Source organism: Siniperca chuatsi, linkage group LG12 (genome assembly GCF_020085105.1).
Source record: "Siniperca chuatsi isolate FFG_IHB_CAS linkage group LG12, ASM2008510v1, whole genome shotgun sequence".
Classification (NCBI taxonomy): Eukaryota; Metazoa; Chordata; class Actinopteri; order Centrarchiformes; family Sinipercidae; genus Siniperca; species Siniperca chuatsi.
In genome coordinates, this window is record NC_058053.1 from 12,114,923 (window position 1) to 12,135,118 (window position 20,196).

Sequence of the window (20,196 nt, forward strand, 5' to 3'; positions counted from 1 at the left end):
CCGGGTTGTTTGAGCAAGATTGATGACAGCGTTAGCTAACAGCTTCTGATTAGGAATTATCTCATCAAATCACATCTACCGTAGTGGCGGTGTTAACTGGATGGCTGCGTTTTTTGTTCCCCAGGTGCGACCTGGGAGTTGCAGGTGTGCTTGTTGCTATGTTCAACAGCTTTGTTGCAGCCATAGTATAATTATTTGGTACATCGAATTACTTGTGAAGGTGGCACTTGAGAAGAATGTAAATTAGGAGCAATATACAAAAGAACATAGACAAGCAGCTGGTGTCTGTGATTTCCTCCTTTGATGATGATGACATTCATATCATTCTAACCTACCTGCTTTACCACCTTGTCAGGGCTGATCCAGCCCAGAAGCATGTCCACAGTGCCTGTACTGCACGCTGCTGTTAGCCACATCGGGCTACTGCTGTCACACAAGTACAAACGCACCATGTCCTTGTCCAAAGTCAGGCCAATAGCCTAGAGAAGAGAAGAGAATTACAGTAAATATAATGAAACTGTGGTCAAACTCTTAATAAAGTGGTGACACGTTTATGGAATAATTATTAACACAAATAGTCAAACAGTAGTAAAAGTGTGTTGCATCAAAGGAATAATTGGACATTCTGGGAAATACAATATTTGTGCTCTTGCAGACAGCACTCTCATATCTGTCCATATGAAACTATAGCCAGGAGATGTTAGCTTAGCTTAGCATTAAGACTGGAAACAAGGGGAAACAGCTTAGCCTGACTTAGCCTGGCTCTGTCCAAAGGTTAAAAAAACACACAAAAAACAGCTCCTCTATAGCTCATTAATTAATTCGCTGTACCTGACCAATAGATGTTCTGGCACATTGTTGTTTTTACACTTCAGTTTTTGTACGGATAAAACAAACAAGATATAATATGTTAATTAGTGAGCTTTAGAGGTGCTGGAAGGTGGGTTTTGATATCACCTATTTTTTTACTACAGTAAAGAAATGTATGCTGTGTCATCTATTTCTTGAATTTACTGTATGGAGATATATAATGACTTGTCAACACATACCTTGTCCAGTGGTATCTTGACCTCTTGTAGAACACGTTTCACCATTTCATTTAGCGAGCCATTCTGCAACGTGACAACCTCTCCGAGGGAAATGGACACATCTAAGGAGAATCAAATCATGTGGTCATGTTACACCCTAATGGCATATCAGAACAAAACTGAACTGACAACAATTTTCTTGTGTTTTGATATCAAGGGTGAGCTGTTGCATTGCGGCTTCTCTGAAACAGCAGGACTTTGTGCCTTCATTGTGATCCAGCATTTTAAGAAATTATATTGTACCATTAAGGTATATCAAGTAATCAGTGGTTTATTTCCCTGCATATTTATAAAAATACATCTAATATAGATTAAAGTCATTTAGATAAAAACACCCTCTCACCCTCACCCAAAACTGCTAAGCCTTTGGGGTTTGACATATGGTATGTTAAGTATAGCTGATGGTGCAAAGTTACCTTTGCCAGGCCAGTTTTGAACATAGTTGATCAGGTTGATGCCTCCAACAAGCAGTGGCTGCACCGTGGAAAGTGAGGCACCGGCTTCAGGGAAATTGCTCTGGATGATATGCATAGTACTAGAGAGACCACAGGGGGGATATTTAATGTCCAAAACAAGACAGAAACTGCAGCAGCACTTGACAGAACTAATGATTAGACAAACACACACTTTGCCCTCCTGCTGCTCTAGATCCTAAAGTCTCACATAGCGTGGGTTGCAAACAGGCCTATTTATTTATTTTTTTTAAAGATCAAACATGTTGAAAGCATAATATGAAACTTTAGTCTAGCAAAACTCAAAATTCCGCATTTAAATCCTGAATTAATTGCAGAAATTGTGATCTAATAAAATATGAAGCAAAAATAAAATTCTAATACAGGATTTATGAACTGAAAGGAGGCATGCTAACAGTGGACTCCACCATGACACTGATTGACAATGTGACAGTATAATTCTACTACTCCCTTCATAATGTTTTTTTCTATATTTACTAAATAAATAAACATTTTCATACAGCTGCCCTTTATTCATTTTGCATTGCTCCATCATTGAAGACACATTACCCCTGTATGTTGGTGAGTAGGGCCTCTGCGCTGCCCAGCACTTGGTCAACAGAACCAGGAGACAAGAGCTGGGGAATAGCTAGAAGGCTTTCCCACAGTGATTTCTGATTTTGCAGCTGATCAAACACCAACACCGCCATCCCAGCCACCGACGCCATCTCATCTGGTTTTGTCAGCATCAGCTCCATCAGTATCTGACAACCAGAGGCAATTTCAGAATCAACAAAACAAACAGGACCGCAACAGTGATTATAGACATACACACATTTTTTCCCAAAAAACAGAAATTAGAGAATAAAATTTGCATCATCACGCTGTCCTGATAACAAAATGCTGACACGTCTAGGCACAAACCCACATACTGAGTGTATGCAAGCAAACACAAACACACACACACACCTGGTTGAGTGTGTGGAGTGAGACTTCAAGCACAGTATCGTTGGACTTGCAGAAAGTGACCACAGCATAGGAGAAGGGGTTGGGTGAGATGGTGTCTATCATGGGCAGCGCCATGGTGCAGATGGGCCTCTTCAACAGGTTCACTGACCCCAGTATTTTGTTCAAGGTCTCCTGCGATGGATATGATTTATATGGATTCTGATTATTACAGTCACGCATTCATTAAAAAAGGTCATACAATATTATTAGATTTTCTGAACACAAATGGCGATTGTACCTTCAAATCACATTGTTTACAGTTCCAATATCAACTGTAGTACTGAACTATTATAGGAACTAATCATTTCTACACATGCTCAAAGATGCAATCTACCATAAAACTAGTGAGCATTATTCACACAATACTTACTATAATACTTACTATACAATACTATAAAATAAAATATCAGCATCACAGTGTCAGCATTACAAAAGTATAATTATAGAAATGTTATTCTTAACTATTATAACCAGTTATGCTGAATATCTTAAATATTTTAACACTTAATGACTTTACCTCTGAAATAATGTACCTTTATCATGTGATACAACTTATCAATCTTAAATTTGGCCATAATTTTTAATAATAATATAAATTCAGTATAATTGTGCCTAACAAATAAATGTATTAACTTATTGCTGTGATGTAGGCTTGAGATTTGGATTTGAGTTAGACCTAAATCACCAAAAACTGGACTTGAGACTTGACTTGGACTTGTCTGCTGTGACACAACAAAGTTTCAATACTGTGACACTTTATTAAAGAAACAGGCACTTCCTTCCATTGTATCTTAAAAATACCCACCTGATCTCCCAGAGTGGTGGTATTGATGGTGTTCATGAGAGAGCCATTATTAGAGCTTCCTTGGTAAGCTGGACCTTTAACAAAAGAAAACATTGTTGAAAAACTGGCTGAAGGTAGCAGTTACAGCAATGCCTAATATCATAGTCACTGTATAATGCAAACAGGAGAAGGGGCTTGAGTAAGCAAAATTACCAAATGGTCCAAAAAGTCCATAAAGTTTGGTTCTTATAGTAATAGTTCAACATTTTGGGAAATACGTTTATTTGCTTTTTCACTTTAGATGAAAAGATTATTAACCCGTTCATGTCTGTCCCAGGAGACAGTTAACTTAGCTTAGCATAGACACTGGGGAAACAGCTAGCTTTGCTTTGTTTCCAAGGTCAAAAATAAATAAATAAAATCTGCCTACCAGCACCTATAAAACTGACTAATTAACACATTACATCTTGTTTGTTTAATCTGTGGATTTTTTTTACCTTTGGAAGGAGACAGGTTGGCTGTTTCCCCCTGTTTCCAGTCTTTATGCTAAGCTATTTGTCTCCTGGCTCCAGCTTCATACTGAACAGGTAGATATTGATCTTCTTATCTAACTCTCAGCAAGAGAACGAATAAGCGTCATTTCCCAAAATGTCAAACTATCCCTTTAATGACATTCAATAAGATGCCCATGTTTGTTTCATAAAGTTTAATCTACTAGAAATTAGTTAATTCAAACTACATTCCCAGCTAGAAAATGTATACAAATTCTTTTCTACTTACTTTTACTAATGTATTCTTCTTAATGTACAGAGTGGCTAGTCCATCTTCCTAAATAGGTCTCAGCTACAAAATATCATCAAATGGTAAATGGGACTCCTTGACTCAAAAATAAAATAAAGTGTAAATAAAATAAGTGCGTAATTTTACCCAGAAGTGGAGGTGTGAAACTTGACTGGAAAACATGAAAATGTGATTTTGGCATTGTACATAGTAAGAAGGGTCTGTGAATGAGGATAACATACCCAGAATGTTGTTCAAGGCCTCAATCAGTGGTGCGGTATCATTGCTGGTGTCCCTGGTGAATTTGAAAAAATCTCCCCCCTGCATCAGGTCTGCCAGCGGGGAATCCTTCAGCAGAAGGGGCGATCTGTCATACAGAGTCAAAAGGATTAGATGAGGCAATTGAAAGATACTCAACCAATGTTCTTGTATTCTAACAAAATATTTGTCATCTTGGTTTTTCTTGGGCAAGATGCTCGAATTTTACTCTCCACTGCAATAATAGATACATATTTAGCCTAGAATAAAGATGGAAATCTCCAAGAACATGTTTCAGAGAACAATGAAGACCAATGAAAAAAATCCTCTATGAGAAAAACCTATTCAGTTACAAAAGCTAGTGGAACAGAGGCTAGCTAAAAGAGGAGGTGGAGCTTTGGCTCTCTAAAACCAAACAATAGCTTGACTAGGTGTAGCTGGTCTGCGCAAACCATCATTCATCAGCAGGCTGAAGGTCAAACAAACAGGTTTTTCTATCAGCCACCTGTATTCCTGTGTCTGGAATTCCTATTTCAGTGATAGCACAACAGTAACAAAAGTAGAGAAAACAATTCTAAGCCATTTCCACTAACTGTTGTTGGTATGTAACACTTGAACTACAACAAAGTAGACAGGTGTCCATAACAAAGGTGCCTGTTTCCTAAGGATTACGTAAGTGCTGACAGAGTTGTTTTAAAGGAAATACAGTAAAACATTGTCAAAAATATTTTTTGATTTTTAGCTTTCTTAAAAATGGGTGAATGTGGCTTCATATAACTGTGGTGGGTTATTATTAGGCAAGAGATAAGGAGACCCTTCCGCCACAGGAGGATGTCTGTTGTTGGTATATTTCCATGAGCACACTGACTATTGCTATGTCATGTTGCTATGCTGAGGTGTGCCCCTCCTTTGTGACTAAAGGGCCCTCGTCACACATTTCTTTTAATAATATGACACCTGGAATTGTGACATTCAGTATGTTTAACAGGTGGAAGTTACATGAAGCAGTCTAGATGCAGTGATACTGACAGAAACTATAACATCAATAAATATGCATTTGGTGTTTCTGCAGTATAGGTCAGATAATAGATAATATATACTCCGTACTGATGAATGGGGGTACCTTTCATTCCTTGAGGATCTGTGAGTTGACTTTGATGCAGCTGGGTCCACCAGGCGTGATTTGTTATGACAGTTGCTGTCTGTGTTGCACATGAGGGTCTGCAGGAAAGGGAAGAAGCCCGTACTGGGGAGGTTTCGGGGTCCCACATAACCTGGAGGAGACATGACAAAGTTGTCACAGTAGTGAGGATGCTTGAAAACACAGCTTCCATTAAGAATTGTTTCAAAATCCCAGAAGACCAGGTAATTAATTATGTACATTTGGCAAACAAAATTCTTTCAGTGGCATTACTTGAAGCGAGTTACAGGTAGATTACAAGCCTAAATATTACATTCAAGCCAGTGTCATATCATCTACTCCCTGACTACATGCAGGGAGTAGACAAGTATCATAAACACTACATTAACTGTTTAACAACAATGTTAGAGAGAGGTTAAAAAGGAAAACCATACATCAGATATACACTAAAAAGTTGCATTCTGTTGTGGATGGTTGAACTTTTTTAGCGCTGTGTTTTGGTTTAAATTGTTTCTATGAATTGGCCCAATTTGTTATTCACTTGTGTTTGACATGTTGTTGGCTTGTAGTGATATATCTGACCACAGGATCAGGGGCCTGAGCTCATTTCCATCTGTCTGTATCACTACCAATGGAGTAACTCATACCATCTTTTGTCAGTAAACAAGCCTAGCTATTGCTTAAACTCAGGACAAAGAAAAAGAGAGATAAATAGCCTGAAGATCAGGTCACAGTCAAGCCGCTGCGACTAGACTGACCTCTCTGGTATTCATTCGTGTTAATATTATCTCAGAAAGCAATCTTTCATCTTGGCAAAACACATTTCTCTTAAATAATTGAATTACATCAGACCTCAAGGTTAACACCTACACTCACACAGCCAATTACATAAAATTTATGTACAGCTTACATGAGAGTTTACATTTAGAGAGAAAACTGTGAAATAGAAAAAAAAATGACTTGTGAAAGTTAAACAATAAAGAGGCACGTTAAACAGGCATTCAACAAAGGGAACAACTTTGTATCCATACACTCACAATGGAACTGCAAGAGGCGCAAATCCAATAATGGGAACAGCTTTGTAATTCTTTGATCATAATGAAAATGTGGGAGGCACTAAAACTTAGCAGGGCGCAAACGTTATATTTCAGGACTTAAGAGCATTACTACTGTCCAACAATGGCAAAAACTTAAGCATATTATTTAGTGTCTACAGTATATATCAGTTTTCTACCATGACATTTTAGCACATGCCTCAAAGTACAGCAGGAGCCATCTTATGGAAAATAGTTATTGTACATTTCTATAATAATCATAAGGAAAGATTTAATAGTATTAAGTAGCTCTGTGAGAAACAGCGACCTGTACTCAATTAAACTGTCTGGTCGTCTGAGATTACTTTCAGACTGTGTTTGCAGAGTCATTTGCAACAATATATTACCTGATTAAATGCCAGCACGTATAAAAACAAACAGGGAAGGTCTTATTGTCTATATTAGGGCATTGAAGAACACATGAATTCCTGCATCAATAGAATCTGAGCCATCACAGTAGACTAAACAAACAAAAGTGGGAGTGTTAACTGGTTACAGTTAATATTGTGCTGACTGTAATGTATAATGTATAATGCAAAAATATATATACTTTATCAAACATATTGACAGGTGCATAGGAGGTTGAAGTCTTAAAATGATGCTGATGCTGTTATCAAACAAACTTTTATGAGATTGTAACCTATTTGTTATTGAACCAGGCTTCCTGGTAACTGAAAGGCTCATGGTATGTTTTTTCAAACCAACTGGTTTAAATTTCTGCCCCTCCCTCTACAACCACAAAGGCAGAAATGTATACATATGTAACGTACCTTTACCCACATTTATTGCAAATAAATAACTGTGAGAGAGGACTGGCAGGTAACAGTTTATTTTGTTTGTACATTGTATAGCATCTGACATGCTTTTTTTTCTCTATGCGGTCTTACACTTACATGTATCTTTTATTACTGGAGGGAACTGGTTGCGGGTCACAGCAATGATGATGAAGATGATCAGAGGCCAGATGATCAGAGTCAAGGACCATATCTGCAAGATATGATAAAACAGTAATAATCACTTTATGAATTTCCAAAATGATACTGAAATCCAGTCTGTAAAGGTACAGTTCTTTATGTCATTTATTCCCCACAATCTTTCCTAGGTAATGGTAAAGCTGACATTAAACAGGGATCTCCGTGCTTACAGTATGTGAAAATAAAATAATAGTTCCCACTGCACTTGAAAGTCACTCACCGGCTGTCTGATGACTGCCAGTCCATTCTTCCAGAGAAGAAGCTGCAGCTGCCTGAAAAAGGCCATCGGTGGAGGAAGCTAAAATGAAGACACAATATATGAAAATCATCCATCCATTAGTTATACCCGCCAGTCAAAAAAAATTATATGTTTGTCCTTTAACAAATAGCCTAGTGTAAAAACGTCAATAATAATGAACACACACCGGTTCCATTATATAATGTAGACATATAGTTGAGATTTAAAGTTCATTATTTTTAAGGAACAAGAAGTCCTTAAAGTGCTCAAAGGAATGAAAATGTAAACATCTACATTTCCATGACAACTGGGCAACTCCGTCTGTTGAGGAAGACGGTGCGATTGAAAGCTCCTGAACAGCTACTGAGTGGAGCTTGTGGTAAGATTAATTTGTCAACTGTATGTATATACAGTGACAGATCAGATTACAGATTAAGAACTAAATGTATTATTTTCATCAAACTATTATTGACATTAATTATAGTTTTTCACAAAGCTTGTCACAAAGTCGACAGTGATGTCTAAATTACAGAAAGATGACTTGATGAAAAAAATCATTTTATCACTGAGTAGCTTTTCCGCGTCTACTCTCAATAATAAAGTAATAAAGTACTAATAAACCATTGGACCTACCTGGCGGCGTCTGTCCTCTTTAATTGGTCAAATGTTTTGTTATCTGACTGTAGCTCGCGCGCTTGTTAGGACGGACATGGCGCTAGGTGGCCCCTAGCAGGATGCCCTTTCCATCAGTCGGTCACGGGAGGAAAGTAGAACAAATTCACGCTCAAAAAACAGAAACGGAAAAATCCTCCTTGAATGACGGTGCAGTAACTGCGCCTTGTCTCCCGCATATGTGAGCAGCTCCACCCGTGTGTGAGAAGGAAGGTAAATCTGTGAGAAAGGGCGTGTACTCTGCAACCAGTCCGCCCAAAACAGGAGAAGCTCATGATTTATGGGAACAACTAACTACTCATGTGGGCCCACTAGCAATTATGGGATGTGGCTGCAGGGCCCCTTTAAGGGTCATGTTATCATTTACATAATATAATATCAAACTATTTTAGGATAATCATTCTAATCGACTTTTATAGCAAATAATAGCAAACAGCTAAAATATTATTAAAGGTCTACGAAAGCTGATTTGAAAATGTTTTTTTTTAACTGCTGGTTGTCTGTAGACAATGATTTCCACAGTTAATCAGTGGTGGAGGAAGTACTCTGATCTTGTACTTAAGTAAAAGTAGCAAAACCACAGTGCAGAAATACTCTGTTACAAGTAAAAGTCATGCATTCATTCATCTTGCTTTAGTAAATGTACAAAAGTATTAGCATTTGCTATTAGTGCCAAAAGTACTCATCATGCATAGTGGCCCATTTCAGAATAATAATAATTATCGATACATCACTGTGTTAATCACTTTGATGTTGCTGCTCTTATAGGTGGGACTAATTTTAATTACTTTATATCCTGCTGGCTAGCTTGTGAATTTCAATAAAGTTTTATCTTAATCTATAATATTACATCCTAATTTATTTGTTGATTATATTTTGTATTATTCATCTGAATCTGCAAAGTAACTAGTAACTTAAATTATCGAATAAATGTAGTGGTGTAAAAAGTACAACATATGCCTCTGAAATGTAGTGGAGTAGAAGTATAAAGTAGCAGAAACGGGAAAAACTCAAGTAAAGTACAAGTACCTCAAAATTGTACTTAAGTACAAATTGAGTAAATGTTCATAGTTAGTCTCCACCACTGCAGTTATTCCACCACTGACATTTCATGATCTCATCTTCAGTGGCCATCACTCTACCTACGCTGCAATGGTCTTAAATTTACTATAAGGATTATACTTTGTCTAATATATTCTTTAATGACCTGAAGTAGTTCACATCTGAGATTATAGAGTCTGAGTGCTGCTTTAAAATGTATTTTATGTATAGCGATAGTTCTTATTCAGGGTCATTTCTGGATAACTTGGATAAAGTGATTAATGGAGCGAAATCTGTGTTTAGGATTACATGTTAAAAGGTTACAAAACATTTCACCATTTTTTTTCTACAAGGGAGAGCATTGATTCAGAGGGGGCAGGGCAACAACAAGCATCATGTTACACGCTCAACTACCCAAGTTTGTAAGGTGTTGTTGTGGAGGTATGGGTCTCCACAGGGAAAGAAATCACACTGATATCATGTGGGGGATCCACAGGGAAATGTCACAACAATGCAGTGAATTCTCTATACGCTGCTTATGACTATGTTGGGAGGACAAAGACAAAAGAAATCCAAGTAATACTGACAGAAAAATTATGATGTAACACACGAATGCATAAGATTTAAAGAATACAAAAATACCATAAAAATTACCATCTCAATTGTTACATTTACACTAAACTATATGTAGGCAAGAGTTCAAGATTTCAGCATGGCTGAAGCTAATGTCATTTTCTCCCTCACTCTTACATCCTGTGTGTGCATAAATACAACAGTTGATACGGACAATGTTGAATGACATGGCAGTATGTTCCATTTAGAACATGTTCTTCCTGACAGAGTGTGAACTTTCACCAACAAGACACACAGGTCTGTGAATTCCTTTTTTTGACAGGAGCATCTGCCAGCTGGGTAGAGTATTATATGTACATTCTTTCCATTACCACACTTAAAAAAAGGCAAAACAATGGACAGCATGAAATCGTGGGCCACTTTTTTAAGTGTTGAACACTCAAGCTGTTTACAGGAAGGGCCAGAGCCATCTCTATTTCCTGAGGAGGCTGAGGTCCTTCAATGTCTGCCGGACAATGCTGAAGATGTTTTATGAGTCTGTGGTGACCAGTGCTATCCTGTATGCTGTTGCATGCTGGGGCAGCAGGTTGAAGGTAGCGGATGCTAACAGGCTCAACAAACTAATCCGTAAGGCCAGTGACATTGTGGGGGTGGAGCTGGACTCTCTGGCGGTGGTGTCAGAGAGGAGGATGCTGGCCAAACTACATGCCATCTTGGACAGTGTCTCCCACCCACTCCATGACGTGCTGGTCAAGCAAAGGAGCACCTTCAGCAGAAGACTCATCCCCCCAAAATGCACCACAGAGCGCCACAGGAAGTCATTCCTGCCTGTGGCCATCAAACTCTTTAACTCCTGACTCTTTAAGTGTCAGTCTATATGACCCTAAATCATTAAACTGGACATTCATCATTACATCTATGTCTACTTGACATAATTGTGCAATATTCTGTGTAATACTCCTGTGCAATATTTTAGTTTAAAATTCCCTATTTATTGATATGGATATTACTTACCTCTATTACTGCTGTGCAATATCCACCGTCTCATTATATTATTAATAAGCTACACTTAACTTGACAGTACATGCACTATTACCTTATACCGTATTATTATCATCACCGGTAAACCCACTTTGTACTTCACACTTATTTTATTTTATACTTATACCCACTTGGTACTTAATTTATTTTCTTACCTGTATTATATTGTATTATATTTTTTGCTAGTACTTCTATTCCTGAGTGCACTGACGTGAAGGTGAGCTGCTGTAACAAAAGAGTTTCCCCTCAGGGATCAATAAAGTATTTCTGATTCTGATTCTGAACAAGGGCATAGGTGATATGTGACACTAAGAATTTCATCATCAAGCTAGTCCGACTGGATTTCCATCTTGATAAAGTGTCAAAAAAAAGTGTCAAAGCTACTGGTAAGCACAATGCAGTGTAAAGTACTGCAGCACCAGAACAAGACGCAAAAAAGAATGTATAAGGATGACCGCCTGTTATTACTCCCACCACTATTACTTCCTCCCATTTTGCATACAAAAACACACCAAGTAATACAAGAAATCTCTGCCACTGTTCTCAAGGACTATGGAGCCAGAACACTGACTTGGCATCGAAAATAAAATGTGGCATTGAAAACAAAACTGGAACTGAAAAAGGTCGTGTCATGTGGTGTTGGTGGAGTAGGCACTCCTTACAAGAATATAAAAGCAAACAAACATTGTTTTGTTTTCTGCCATGTTTAAACTCTGCTAAAAACTTTTATTCAACACCAAAAATTACACATCTACTGTACAAACCAAGTCATAAGACAATGCCCGTGTGTGTGCATCCTCAGGAATGAAAAAAACAAAAAACAGGGTATGTTGTAAGATAACAGCTTCATGGCTGGCTAGTGTTGGCAAGAGTGGTTCCTTCGCGCCATTTCAATTCCTTTCAATAGTAGTATCATTAGTAATAACACTATAATGGTTGATGCCAAATATACAGTCTAGTATGTGGTTTAAAAAGAAAAGGCTGAAGGAATTAAGCATTGTTAAAATTCATCATGATATTGTTATTTCCTACTTTTCCAACATCAGTAACATTGTAATGTAATCCCATGTAACAAATGTTAATACTGGCACTGCTAAAAATATGAAAGGAAAGTTATTTCACACAAACACTGAAATATAATGGAATCAGAAGAGAAATCACCTCTTTTTAACAAATCGTGAACTGGGAATCATTAGGTTCTATTTTAAAAAGGTACCCTGTGGAGTTTTTGACCACCAGTAGCACTATGGAACAGTGTTTGTGAGTGGACCCCCTTTTGTTTGGCTCTTGTGCAAAGGCACAAGGACGCACTTGTATGTACACTAGAGCAAGAAAACTCCAAAGGGTACCTTTAATTAAAAATGCATTATCTTCATACTGTGCTCTTGATCCCCGAATGCTACTTCATACTTATATGGTGCTATTTTTGAAACAAAAAAAAAACAAAAACTTTTTTAGTTTTAAGATTTTAAAAGTAGAATAATTAGAGCTTAGATGCTCAACGTCTTTTAATCTCACAAAATGTTAAACTGAAAATACTCCCATACAACACTTTCTCTTGGTCATTATAAGACACTTTTTCTCACCGGTGGTGCTGGTGTTAGTTATAAATATCTGAAATTATGTAAAATACCAGGCTGTCATGAAGGATCCACATTCAACATATAACCTACAAACTATTTGCAGATTTACTTGTTGAACGCTACAGTAATACATGTTTGGCAGCCCAATCTTGGCCTTTTGAGCATAAGGTTCAGTCACAGTGGTCACTACAGACCTGATTGCACAACTCTGAAACCATAAAAAGTAAAAAAAATACACCATAAAACAGTTAAAACATCTTGTATATTCCATACAAATAACTGTCACTTTTAACACTGCTTTTGGCACTTGTGTGTGTCAAGAAGTTCAGACGTCACATTAGTAAACAATTTTCCAGTGTGTGGGCTGTTCACATTCTTTCTCAGTGTCCCCACAGAAACGATTGTATGTAGTTTTGGGGTCAAAACCAAGGATCTCCCTCTCTTCATGGATCCGGAAAGAGAAGGTGGACACTGATGTTCCTATGAAGAATCTGTAAAAATAAATAAATTAATTAATTAATTAATTAATAAAAACATAGCAAAAGGGGACAGTGATATAAGAGATTTGCATCATGGAAAGTTACATGAGCATGAGACACACAGTGTACAGCATGTACAGTCGCCCGGACTAGTTTTTCAAGTTGGAATATTTTCCATGGGCAGCATGCCTGCCTGTGACAAGGCTGCTAAAATATCTGAGTTATTCGGCGTTAAAAATCTTTGTTTTCAAGTTGGCCATGGCGTGAAATACAGTAACTGACATTAACTTGTTAGTCCTCATTATTAACCTTTTTAAAAATGTTATATTATTATACAGTGCCTTCAGAAAAAACACTAAACTAAACTATTTTACATTGAGACCAATTTTTACTTAAAGTTTTTTTAAATTAGTCTACACACAATATTACAAAATGATAAAATAACAAGAGTCTACAGCACAGTGGTGCTTTGAGCAAAATGCTAACATCGGCATGCTAACATGCTCAAAATGACAATGCTAACATGCTGATGTTATTAAGCAGGTATAATATTTACCATGGTCACCATCTTAGTTTAGAGTGTTAGCATGCTAACATTAGCACCAACCACAAAGTACAGCTGAGGCTGATGTAATTAGTTTTGCAGGTATCTGGTCACAAACCAAAGTATTGGACAAATTAAATTGATCGGATGACGGTGCTGGTTGAAAAGGCCAGGGGGAAATTGAGGGGGCTACTAGTGCAACAAATTTTTAAAAATATATTTTGAAGGTTGAATTTACACTTAATCACATGGGGCAGAATAGAGTCTGGGTTTAAAACAATGACAACATAGCTCAGCTTGTAATTAACGAATAATAATAAGTCAAACTAAAATATGTGCTTCTTATTGTCTGATACAAGTACGATGACGAAACTAATGAATACGTGTATAGTAACAAAACCATAAAAACTAATTTACCTTGCATGGGCACATATCCACTGGTCAATGATGGCCACCCCTCCATCTTTAAGGAGCTCCAGGTCCTCTGTGGACGGCTCAAACCGCACCATGTCTGGCAACAACCTTTTCAGCTCCTTCAATTCTACAAGGTTACATAGATTACACAGGTTTATAAAAGCATTTATTGATATGCTGCTACTACTTACTAACATTATTACAACTACTACTGCTACTACTAGGTCTTCATAGTACAATATTATCATCACTATAATACACCGAATTCTTATTTTATTGTGTCAAAGCTGAAATGGTTTTAAAATATTTTTTTTCAATTGAAAGAAAACTGATTTCATCACAATATATATTGGCCTTTTAAATTAGTAATAGTTGTGTAGTTATATCAACCTTCAAAACACAATTTCATAAGCTGCTAAATACTGAAGCCCTCGTGTCAATATTACAAATGAAATTTCTCCTTGCCCTTGGGCCATTTAAATGTACAATAAATTGTAAATCGTCTCTGAATGTGCTGGTATGTCATTACCTTCCTCATCTGCATCTGTTGCAACAAACACATGGTCGAGTTTGTGCTTCTTCATCAAGCTGCGCATTTTCTTGACTGCCCCCTTAAGGCTGGGTACATCCTCTCTGTGACCCCAGATAAAGTCCTTCCTGCGCAGGTGGACTCCCAGATATGGACCACCTTTAGCTGAGCCCAGCTTGGCCTGAGGAGGAAATAAAGAAACAATAGACCACTGTTTAATTATTGCGTAAAACTTAAAACAAAAAGGCTGAAATTAATGGTTGTTTTCAGAATTAAGTGATTAGAATGTCAATCTATAAAAATCAACAAATACAGACTCAAATAGTACGTGCATATACACAGAAGATATAATAGCAATTTCTGGCAGTTTTTCCCAACACTACAAGAGTATTCTGAAGGTGAAAATTTTACTGCTGCTAAGATGTCAAGTTTTATAGTTAACAGCTTTCACATGAACAAATAAAAAGTGTTCTAAAGCACAATGACGTTTGAAATAGCAAACAGGTATTGAGCAGTAAAGGGTGTGACTGACTGATCTGATTTTCTGATGTGATTAGCTCAAATATTCCACAAATTCTCAAGTACGTAAGAGCCAGAACTTAAATGATGCAAATGCACTACCAGCAAATAATGGGACATGGTAAACACATGGTGACATATATGGAAATTGGTAATGGTCACATGATAAATACTGCATCATCTACTGTACATTTCCACAGCCTTAATTTAACCTGTAGAATCACATAATCATGCCACAATCAGATACACTGACTCACTTTCATGCGAGTCCAATCCTCACTGTAAATGGTATGGTCTCTGTCATCTGTAGAGTTCAGGTACTTTGCTCTGAAGTCATCTGCTATGAGTCGCAGGTGCTTGGCAAAAACCATACTGCGACGGGTCTACATCAAACACAGACAATTGCAGAGACTCCCACATCAGTTTGACTTTCAAGATAGTGCGCAAACTCATGGCTTAAAAATACCCCGCAACAATCGAAATCGATATGTTATTTTCAGTTAGAATACAGTTAGCATCTACAGCAACAAACAATCTACTAACGCTGAGCTCAGATCAAATAGCCTAATGTAAATATGGTAAAAAATATCAAAAAAGAAATGTCATCTGATACCCAACACCAACATTACCAAAAAAAGGTATGATATTAGCACATTACTTACATCCCAGTAATCCTTCCCAGCATAGTGATCATGGAGGAGTGTCTCTGCACGGTCAAGCATGACTGATCTGTAAAATAGCGGTATACAAACAAGTTTATCCCTGTTGGTGGTGAGATCTGAGAAAACAAACTGTGAGTAATAGCATGCTTAACAATGAAGTCAGATCATCTTTCAGCTATTCACAAATAGAAAATATAAAAAAGACTCTATTGTCTCATAGAGGATTTATGCTTAATAATGTTTTAACTAGACTGATACTTTTGGACATATGATGAATTTTGTGTCTAGATAGTGTCATCTTGGTAGTTTGTTAACTCACCTATTATCTAGTCAGTCAGCTACACCTGTCATCTAATGGACACAATGGGATTAGTAGTGATTAATAGCTCCATATTACATATTGATTCGCTGTGGCAACCCCTAAAGGGAGCAGCCGAAAAAAGGAAGAATAGCTCCATATTAAATTCAACTTCATTAGCTTTCCTGAAATATTTCTGCTAGTTAAAAACAGCCAAAAACCAATGATTTATTCATGTAAAATGAGCTTCTCTTTCTCATGCTGTAACTCAGACATGTGTTGCAGTTAATACTGTGTAATTGAATCTGAACCCCAAGCCATTTCTGGCCGCTTTTTGCTCCGGTCACATTTTTACTAATATTAGGGCAAAATATATATATATATGTACACACACACACGCAGATATCACACAGATATCGTTGCATGAATCCTTGCCCTCCATGTCCTCTCCTCTATCGGTCTGTGTAAACCGGTGTAAATCATAAACACAGTCACAGTCTGCACTTCAGTCTAATTAGCTGAATTGTTGTCACGTGACTGTTGGTGTCAGCCGACTGATTCAAAGCTTCCCAGTTGCGCTGAGAAGAGCAGAATTTTATGTTTTTTACAGGATCTGGTTAGTGCAAACGGTTTATTTTTGGCAAATGTCTGAATGAGACATGTAAAATAAAGTTATTTTGGTTTAATATCATGATTTTAAATGACTGACCATCAGAAACTTGAAAATCCGACGATCATTTCAGTTTTTTCAACTTCTGGCTATGATAAATGGTGTAATTTTGGCGATGTTTTAAAAAAAAAAAACATGCATTTCAGGGTTTTGGAGTTCAGAGGGTTAAAATATACTCAACTTTCAAAACAACATACAAAGATAGTATTCAGATATTTGTAAGATAGTTAAAATGTCACTATAGGTGGCACTATATACTGACAATATATTTTATAATGACACTAAAATAACCCAGATTTAAATTTCTCTCTGTCTGCAAATGCATGTTTGTGTGTCAGAAATGTAATGAAATGTGATGTTCCAGGCTCATCTGCAAAGTTCTGGCATATTTTTCACAGCAAACAGTACCTTCTCATGCCTTTACCAGCACACTTAATATGCTGTCCATTGAATATTGTAATCTGTCATTCAAACTATTTTCAGTGCTGCTTTATGAGTAGAATTAGGTACCGGGTTGAATCAAACATTATTAGCAAAAGGGATAAGTTATGATAATAATAATCAAGCTCAATAGAACTGAATACAACGCCAAAATTCAAAAATAATGATATTGATTTATCTGCCACAGACATTATTTGGCCATTGGTGTTTGACAAACACACACTGTGTATAGTCAGTGCATTTTATATCAACATGTTGCTCTGTAGACTCACGTCACTGTGATGTTTTTCTGAAGAACTGGGGCCATGATGGAAGCATGGCCTTGGGCTGATATACATGTTACATTTCGAGCTCTCGTCTCTTCGTAGCCCCAAAACCAGCCCCTTGGAAACACAAACAAACAAGATAAATGATGATGAATGGAGAGGAGAGGAGAGGGATGTGCGAGCAGGAAGGCAGAGATGGATATCATGGATATCATTAATACAGAAATACTATGAATGGGATCCATCACTGTCTGAAGTATGTCTACTGAGTTATCCATCTATAATTACAATTAATTTTCTTTGGCACTTAAGACTAATTAATCTCTTTCATTTAGGATTCAGAAAACATCCATGGCATGACAACAATGACAAAAATTGTAGTCAAGGGTAAATACTACATCTGTCAGGATAAAAACCCCAGTATCTGATGTCAAACAATTTATACACACAGCCACCACATGAACTCCACATCCTTACTTTTCACTGTGCTATAAAAATGTTACATTACATTACTTTGCTACTACAAATTACTTGTATATGAGTAGAAATTGAAAGAAATTTTACACGTTGTGTTTTAAATTGCTGTGGGTTTTGTGCACTGTGTTGCTTTACCTGTAGTAGCCCTGTTTATCTTTGGAGAACATCAACTTCTCAATGCACGGCCGCTCATCAACTTTTTCCTCCCATTTCCCATCAGTCCATCCCTCAGCGTAGTTTTGCAGTACCAGAACCTGGTCTATGAATGGGCCTCCATTCTCTAGACCCAAGGGAGGAACAAAACACACTCACTGGGTGTTTGGCTTCAACACACTTAAACTGAGCTAAGGAGCACCGTGTTTTAACAGCTGATTAAACAGTGGTGGCTGCGCATTGTGAAAAAGAACCATTAGTATTTATTAGAGCATAAAAAGCTTAAACAATACTCAATGTTTTTAAAAAACATATATAGGTAATGAGGTTTCAATAGGTTCAAATGCCAGACAAATGAAAACCTTTCAGAAAATTTAACTCTAAAAGCTCACCAGCGATGAATTCCTCATACTCAATGACAGGCACATTGGCCTGCAGGCTAGTGAGGCTGAAAAACTCTCCCCATGGGATGCGGATCTGGTGGATGTTGGGGCTCTGCCAGTGGTAGAGGCGACCCCATGGGGGAAGCACCAATACCCAGTCATCCCCTTCCTTCCTCAAAGTCTTCACCAGGGAGGCCATGCGGATATAGACATCTCTCCGCAGATTGAAACCCTCTGGGGGGTTCACGTCATACAAAAGGTACCTGAGATGACAAGAGAGGATATGAGATCTTGGAGCTTGAAAAAGCTTTGGATGGAAAAAAGCAGCAGCAAGTTCGTTGCTCAGTCAACAAGAGGGAAGGCTAGCTGTCTTTACAATACATCAAACCTACCACACTCAGTAATAAAGCAACTTTGATCCAATTTAAAATGTCAAGTATCATCTGTATAACAAAAGCAGGGCTATATTTATCATATAGCTAACACCTTCCAAATTATGTTTACTCTAGAACCTACAGGTAGCCATAATTTTAAAGCTTTTTAGAAATCTATTCCTTCTATCTTATGGTTTAAGTATATATATGTGGTTTAAGTAATCTAGCCTCATACCACTTTATGTCAACAAACCTCAAAATCCTATTAGTGACATCAGACAGCGTTATGTGACACATATATCACATCCCCTAAATAACGCAAAATTAAATTTAAACACAAATTGTGTCCATCATTTCTTAATAACTACCATATTCGGTTTAATCAAATAAATCCACCCTTAGAAAACGCAGATAGCGTTACTGTCCTGACCAAATGAGCCTCAAGACGCCACGATTCCCAGATTATTAACGTTAGCAACGTTCTAAAAAAGAGATTATATTAACGTTACTATCAAGTGCTGCTTAATGAACCATTTATACGCCGAAATTCACTACAACATAATAATGTTTTGCAAATTGTATTAGGGGATATGTCTACAAAGGTTGTATGGTTCTAATGCGCAAGAAGTCATTAAACTGACAACTTTTTGAATGGGACAGGTACATTTAGCTAAGCTTACGTTACCTCCTATCAAGACTGCAGGGTTTATCAACACAAGCGGTCTAGTCTGGCAAACGGGATAGAAATACAGCCTTAAAAGGGCAAGATTGTAACCTGAAGTTGTAGATACCGTAGAAATAAACATTGCCGTTACAGCTGAACAAAAACAAATATCTGTAACTAATCTCACGTTAGCATAGAGTAGCTAGCTAACAGTTGACATGCCAGTAAACTCACCGTAGATCCCTAGCGGCAGCGATGGGTACAGTAGCCGTGTGACTTGCACTGAACACATTGTCAGTGTATACTGTTTCAAATGCTGCAAAAGCGACGAAAATAGACAAACAGAACGAAGTAAAAGAATAGATTGAAGAAACGAATACCACTGGTATATGCACTGCTCTGTGCGCCATATTTCCTCAGAGCCACGCACTTCCGGAAGGGTAAAAAGCGTCCGTACAGTTGCCTAGCAACCAGTAATGACATACAGCCAGCACTAATTAATTAATTAATAAAATTAGGTTAGGTTAGGTTTCTAAGCATGTTTTTGTAATGTCTACAGAATATTTCAAAAATTACTTCAAAAATTAGTAGTAAAT

At 37.4% G+C, this 20,196-nt stretch overlaps 2 protein-coding genes across 2 annotated transcripts in view; both read right to left on the reverse strand.

Moving 5' to 3' along the window:
* The window catches only part of abca12 (ATP-binding cassette, sub-family A (ABC1), member 12), a 69,834-nt gene extending 61,151 nt beyond the window's left edge, over positions 1–8,683 (reverse strand). Inside the window, 11 exon segments of the mRNA XM_044216901.1 lie at positions 336–479; positions 1,050–1,150; positions 1,505–1,623; positions 2,111–2,304; positions 2,510–2,680; positions 3,354–3,427; positions 4,355–4,479; positions 5,494–5,644; positions 7,499–7,592; positions 7,800–7,877; positions 8,451–8,683. Coding sequence (XP_044072836.1) covers positions 336–479; positions 1,050–1,150; positions 1,505–1,623; positions 2,111–2,304; positions 2,510–2,680; positions 3,354–3,427; positions 4,355–4,479; positions 5,494–5,644; positions 7,499–7,592; positions 7,800–7,865 — 1,239 coding nt within the window. The 5' untranslated portion in view covers positions 7,866–7,877; positions 8,451–8,683.
* A 3,149-nt stretch (positions 8,684–11,832) lies between these two features.
* On the reverse strand, positions 11,833–20,053 carry pofut2 (protein O-fucosyltransferase 2). The gene is made up of 9 exons (XM_044217694.1): positions 19,835–20,053; positions 18,572–18,825; positions 18,162–18,306; positions 17,556–17,666; positions 15,875–15,941; positions 15,470–15,595; positions 14,694–14,874; positions 14,168–14,291; positions 11,833–13,218 (listed from the first exon to the last, which is right to left on the reverse strand). Exons 1-9 carry the CDS (start codon positions 20,008–20,010, stop codon positions 13,065–13,067), a joined length of 1,338 nt encoding a protein of 445 aa, XP_044073629.1. The 5' UTR covers positions 20,011–20,053; the 3' UTR covers positions 11,833–13,064.
* Positions 20,054–20,196: the final 143 nt, after the last annotated feature.

Excerpts from the sequence above, each read along its gene's own strand:
- pofut2 (XM_044217694.1), bottom strand. The coding sequence starts at position 20,010 with ATGGCGCACAGAGCAGTGCATATACCAGTGGTATTCGTTTCTTCAATC. Across the intron at positions 15,596-15,874 it reads CTGGGAAGGATTACTGGGAT|ACCCGTCGCAGTATGGTTTT; the intron begins GTAAGTAATGTG and ends TGTTTGATGTAG. Across the intron at positions 13,219-14,167 it reads TGGATATGTGCCCATGCAAG|ATTCTTCATAGGAACATCAG; the intron begins GTAAATTAGTTT and ends TTATTTTTACAG.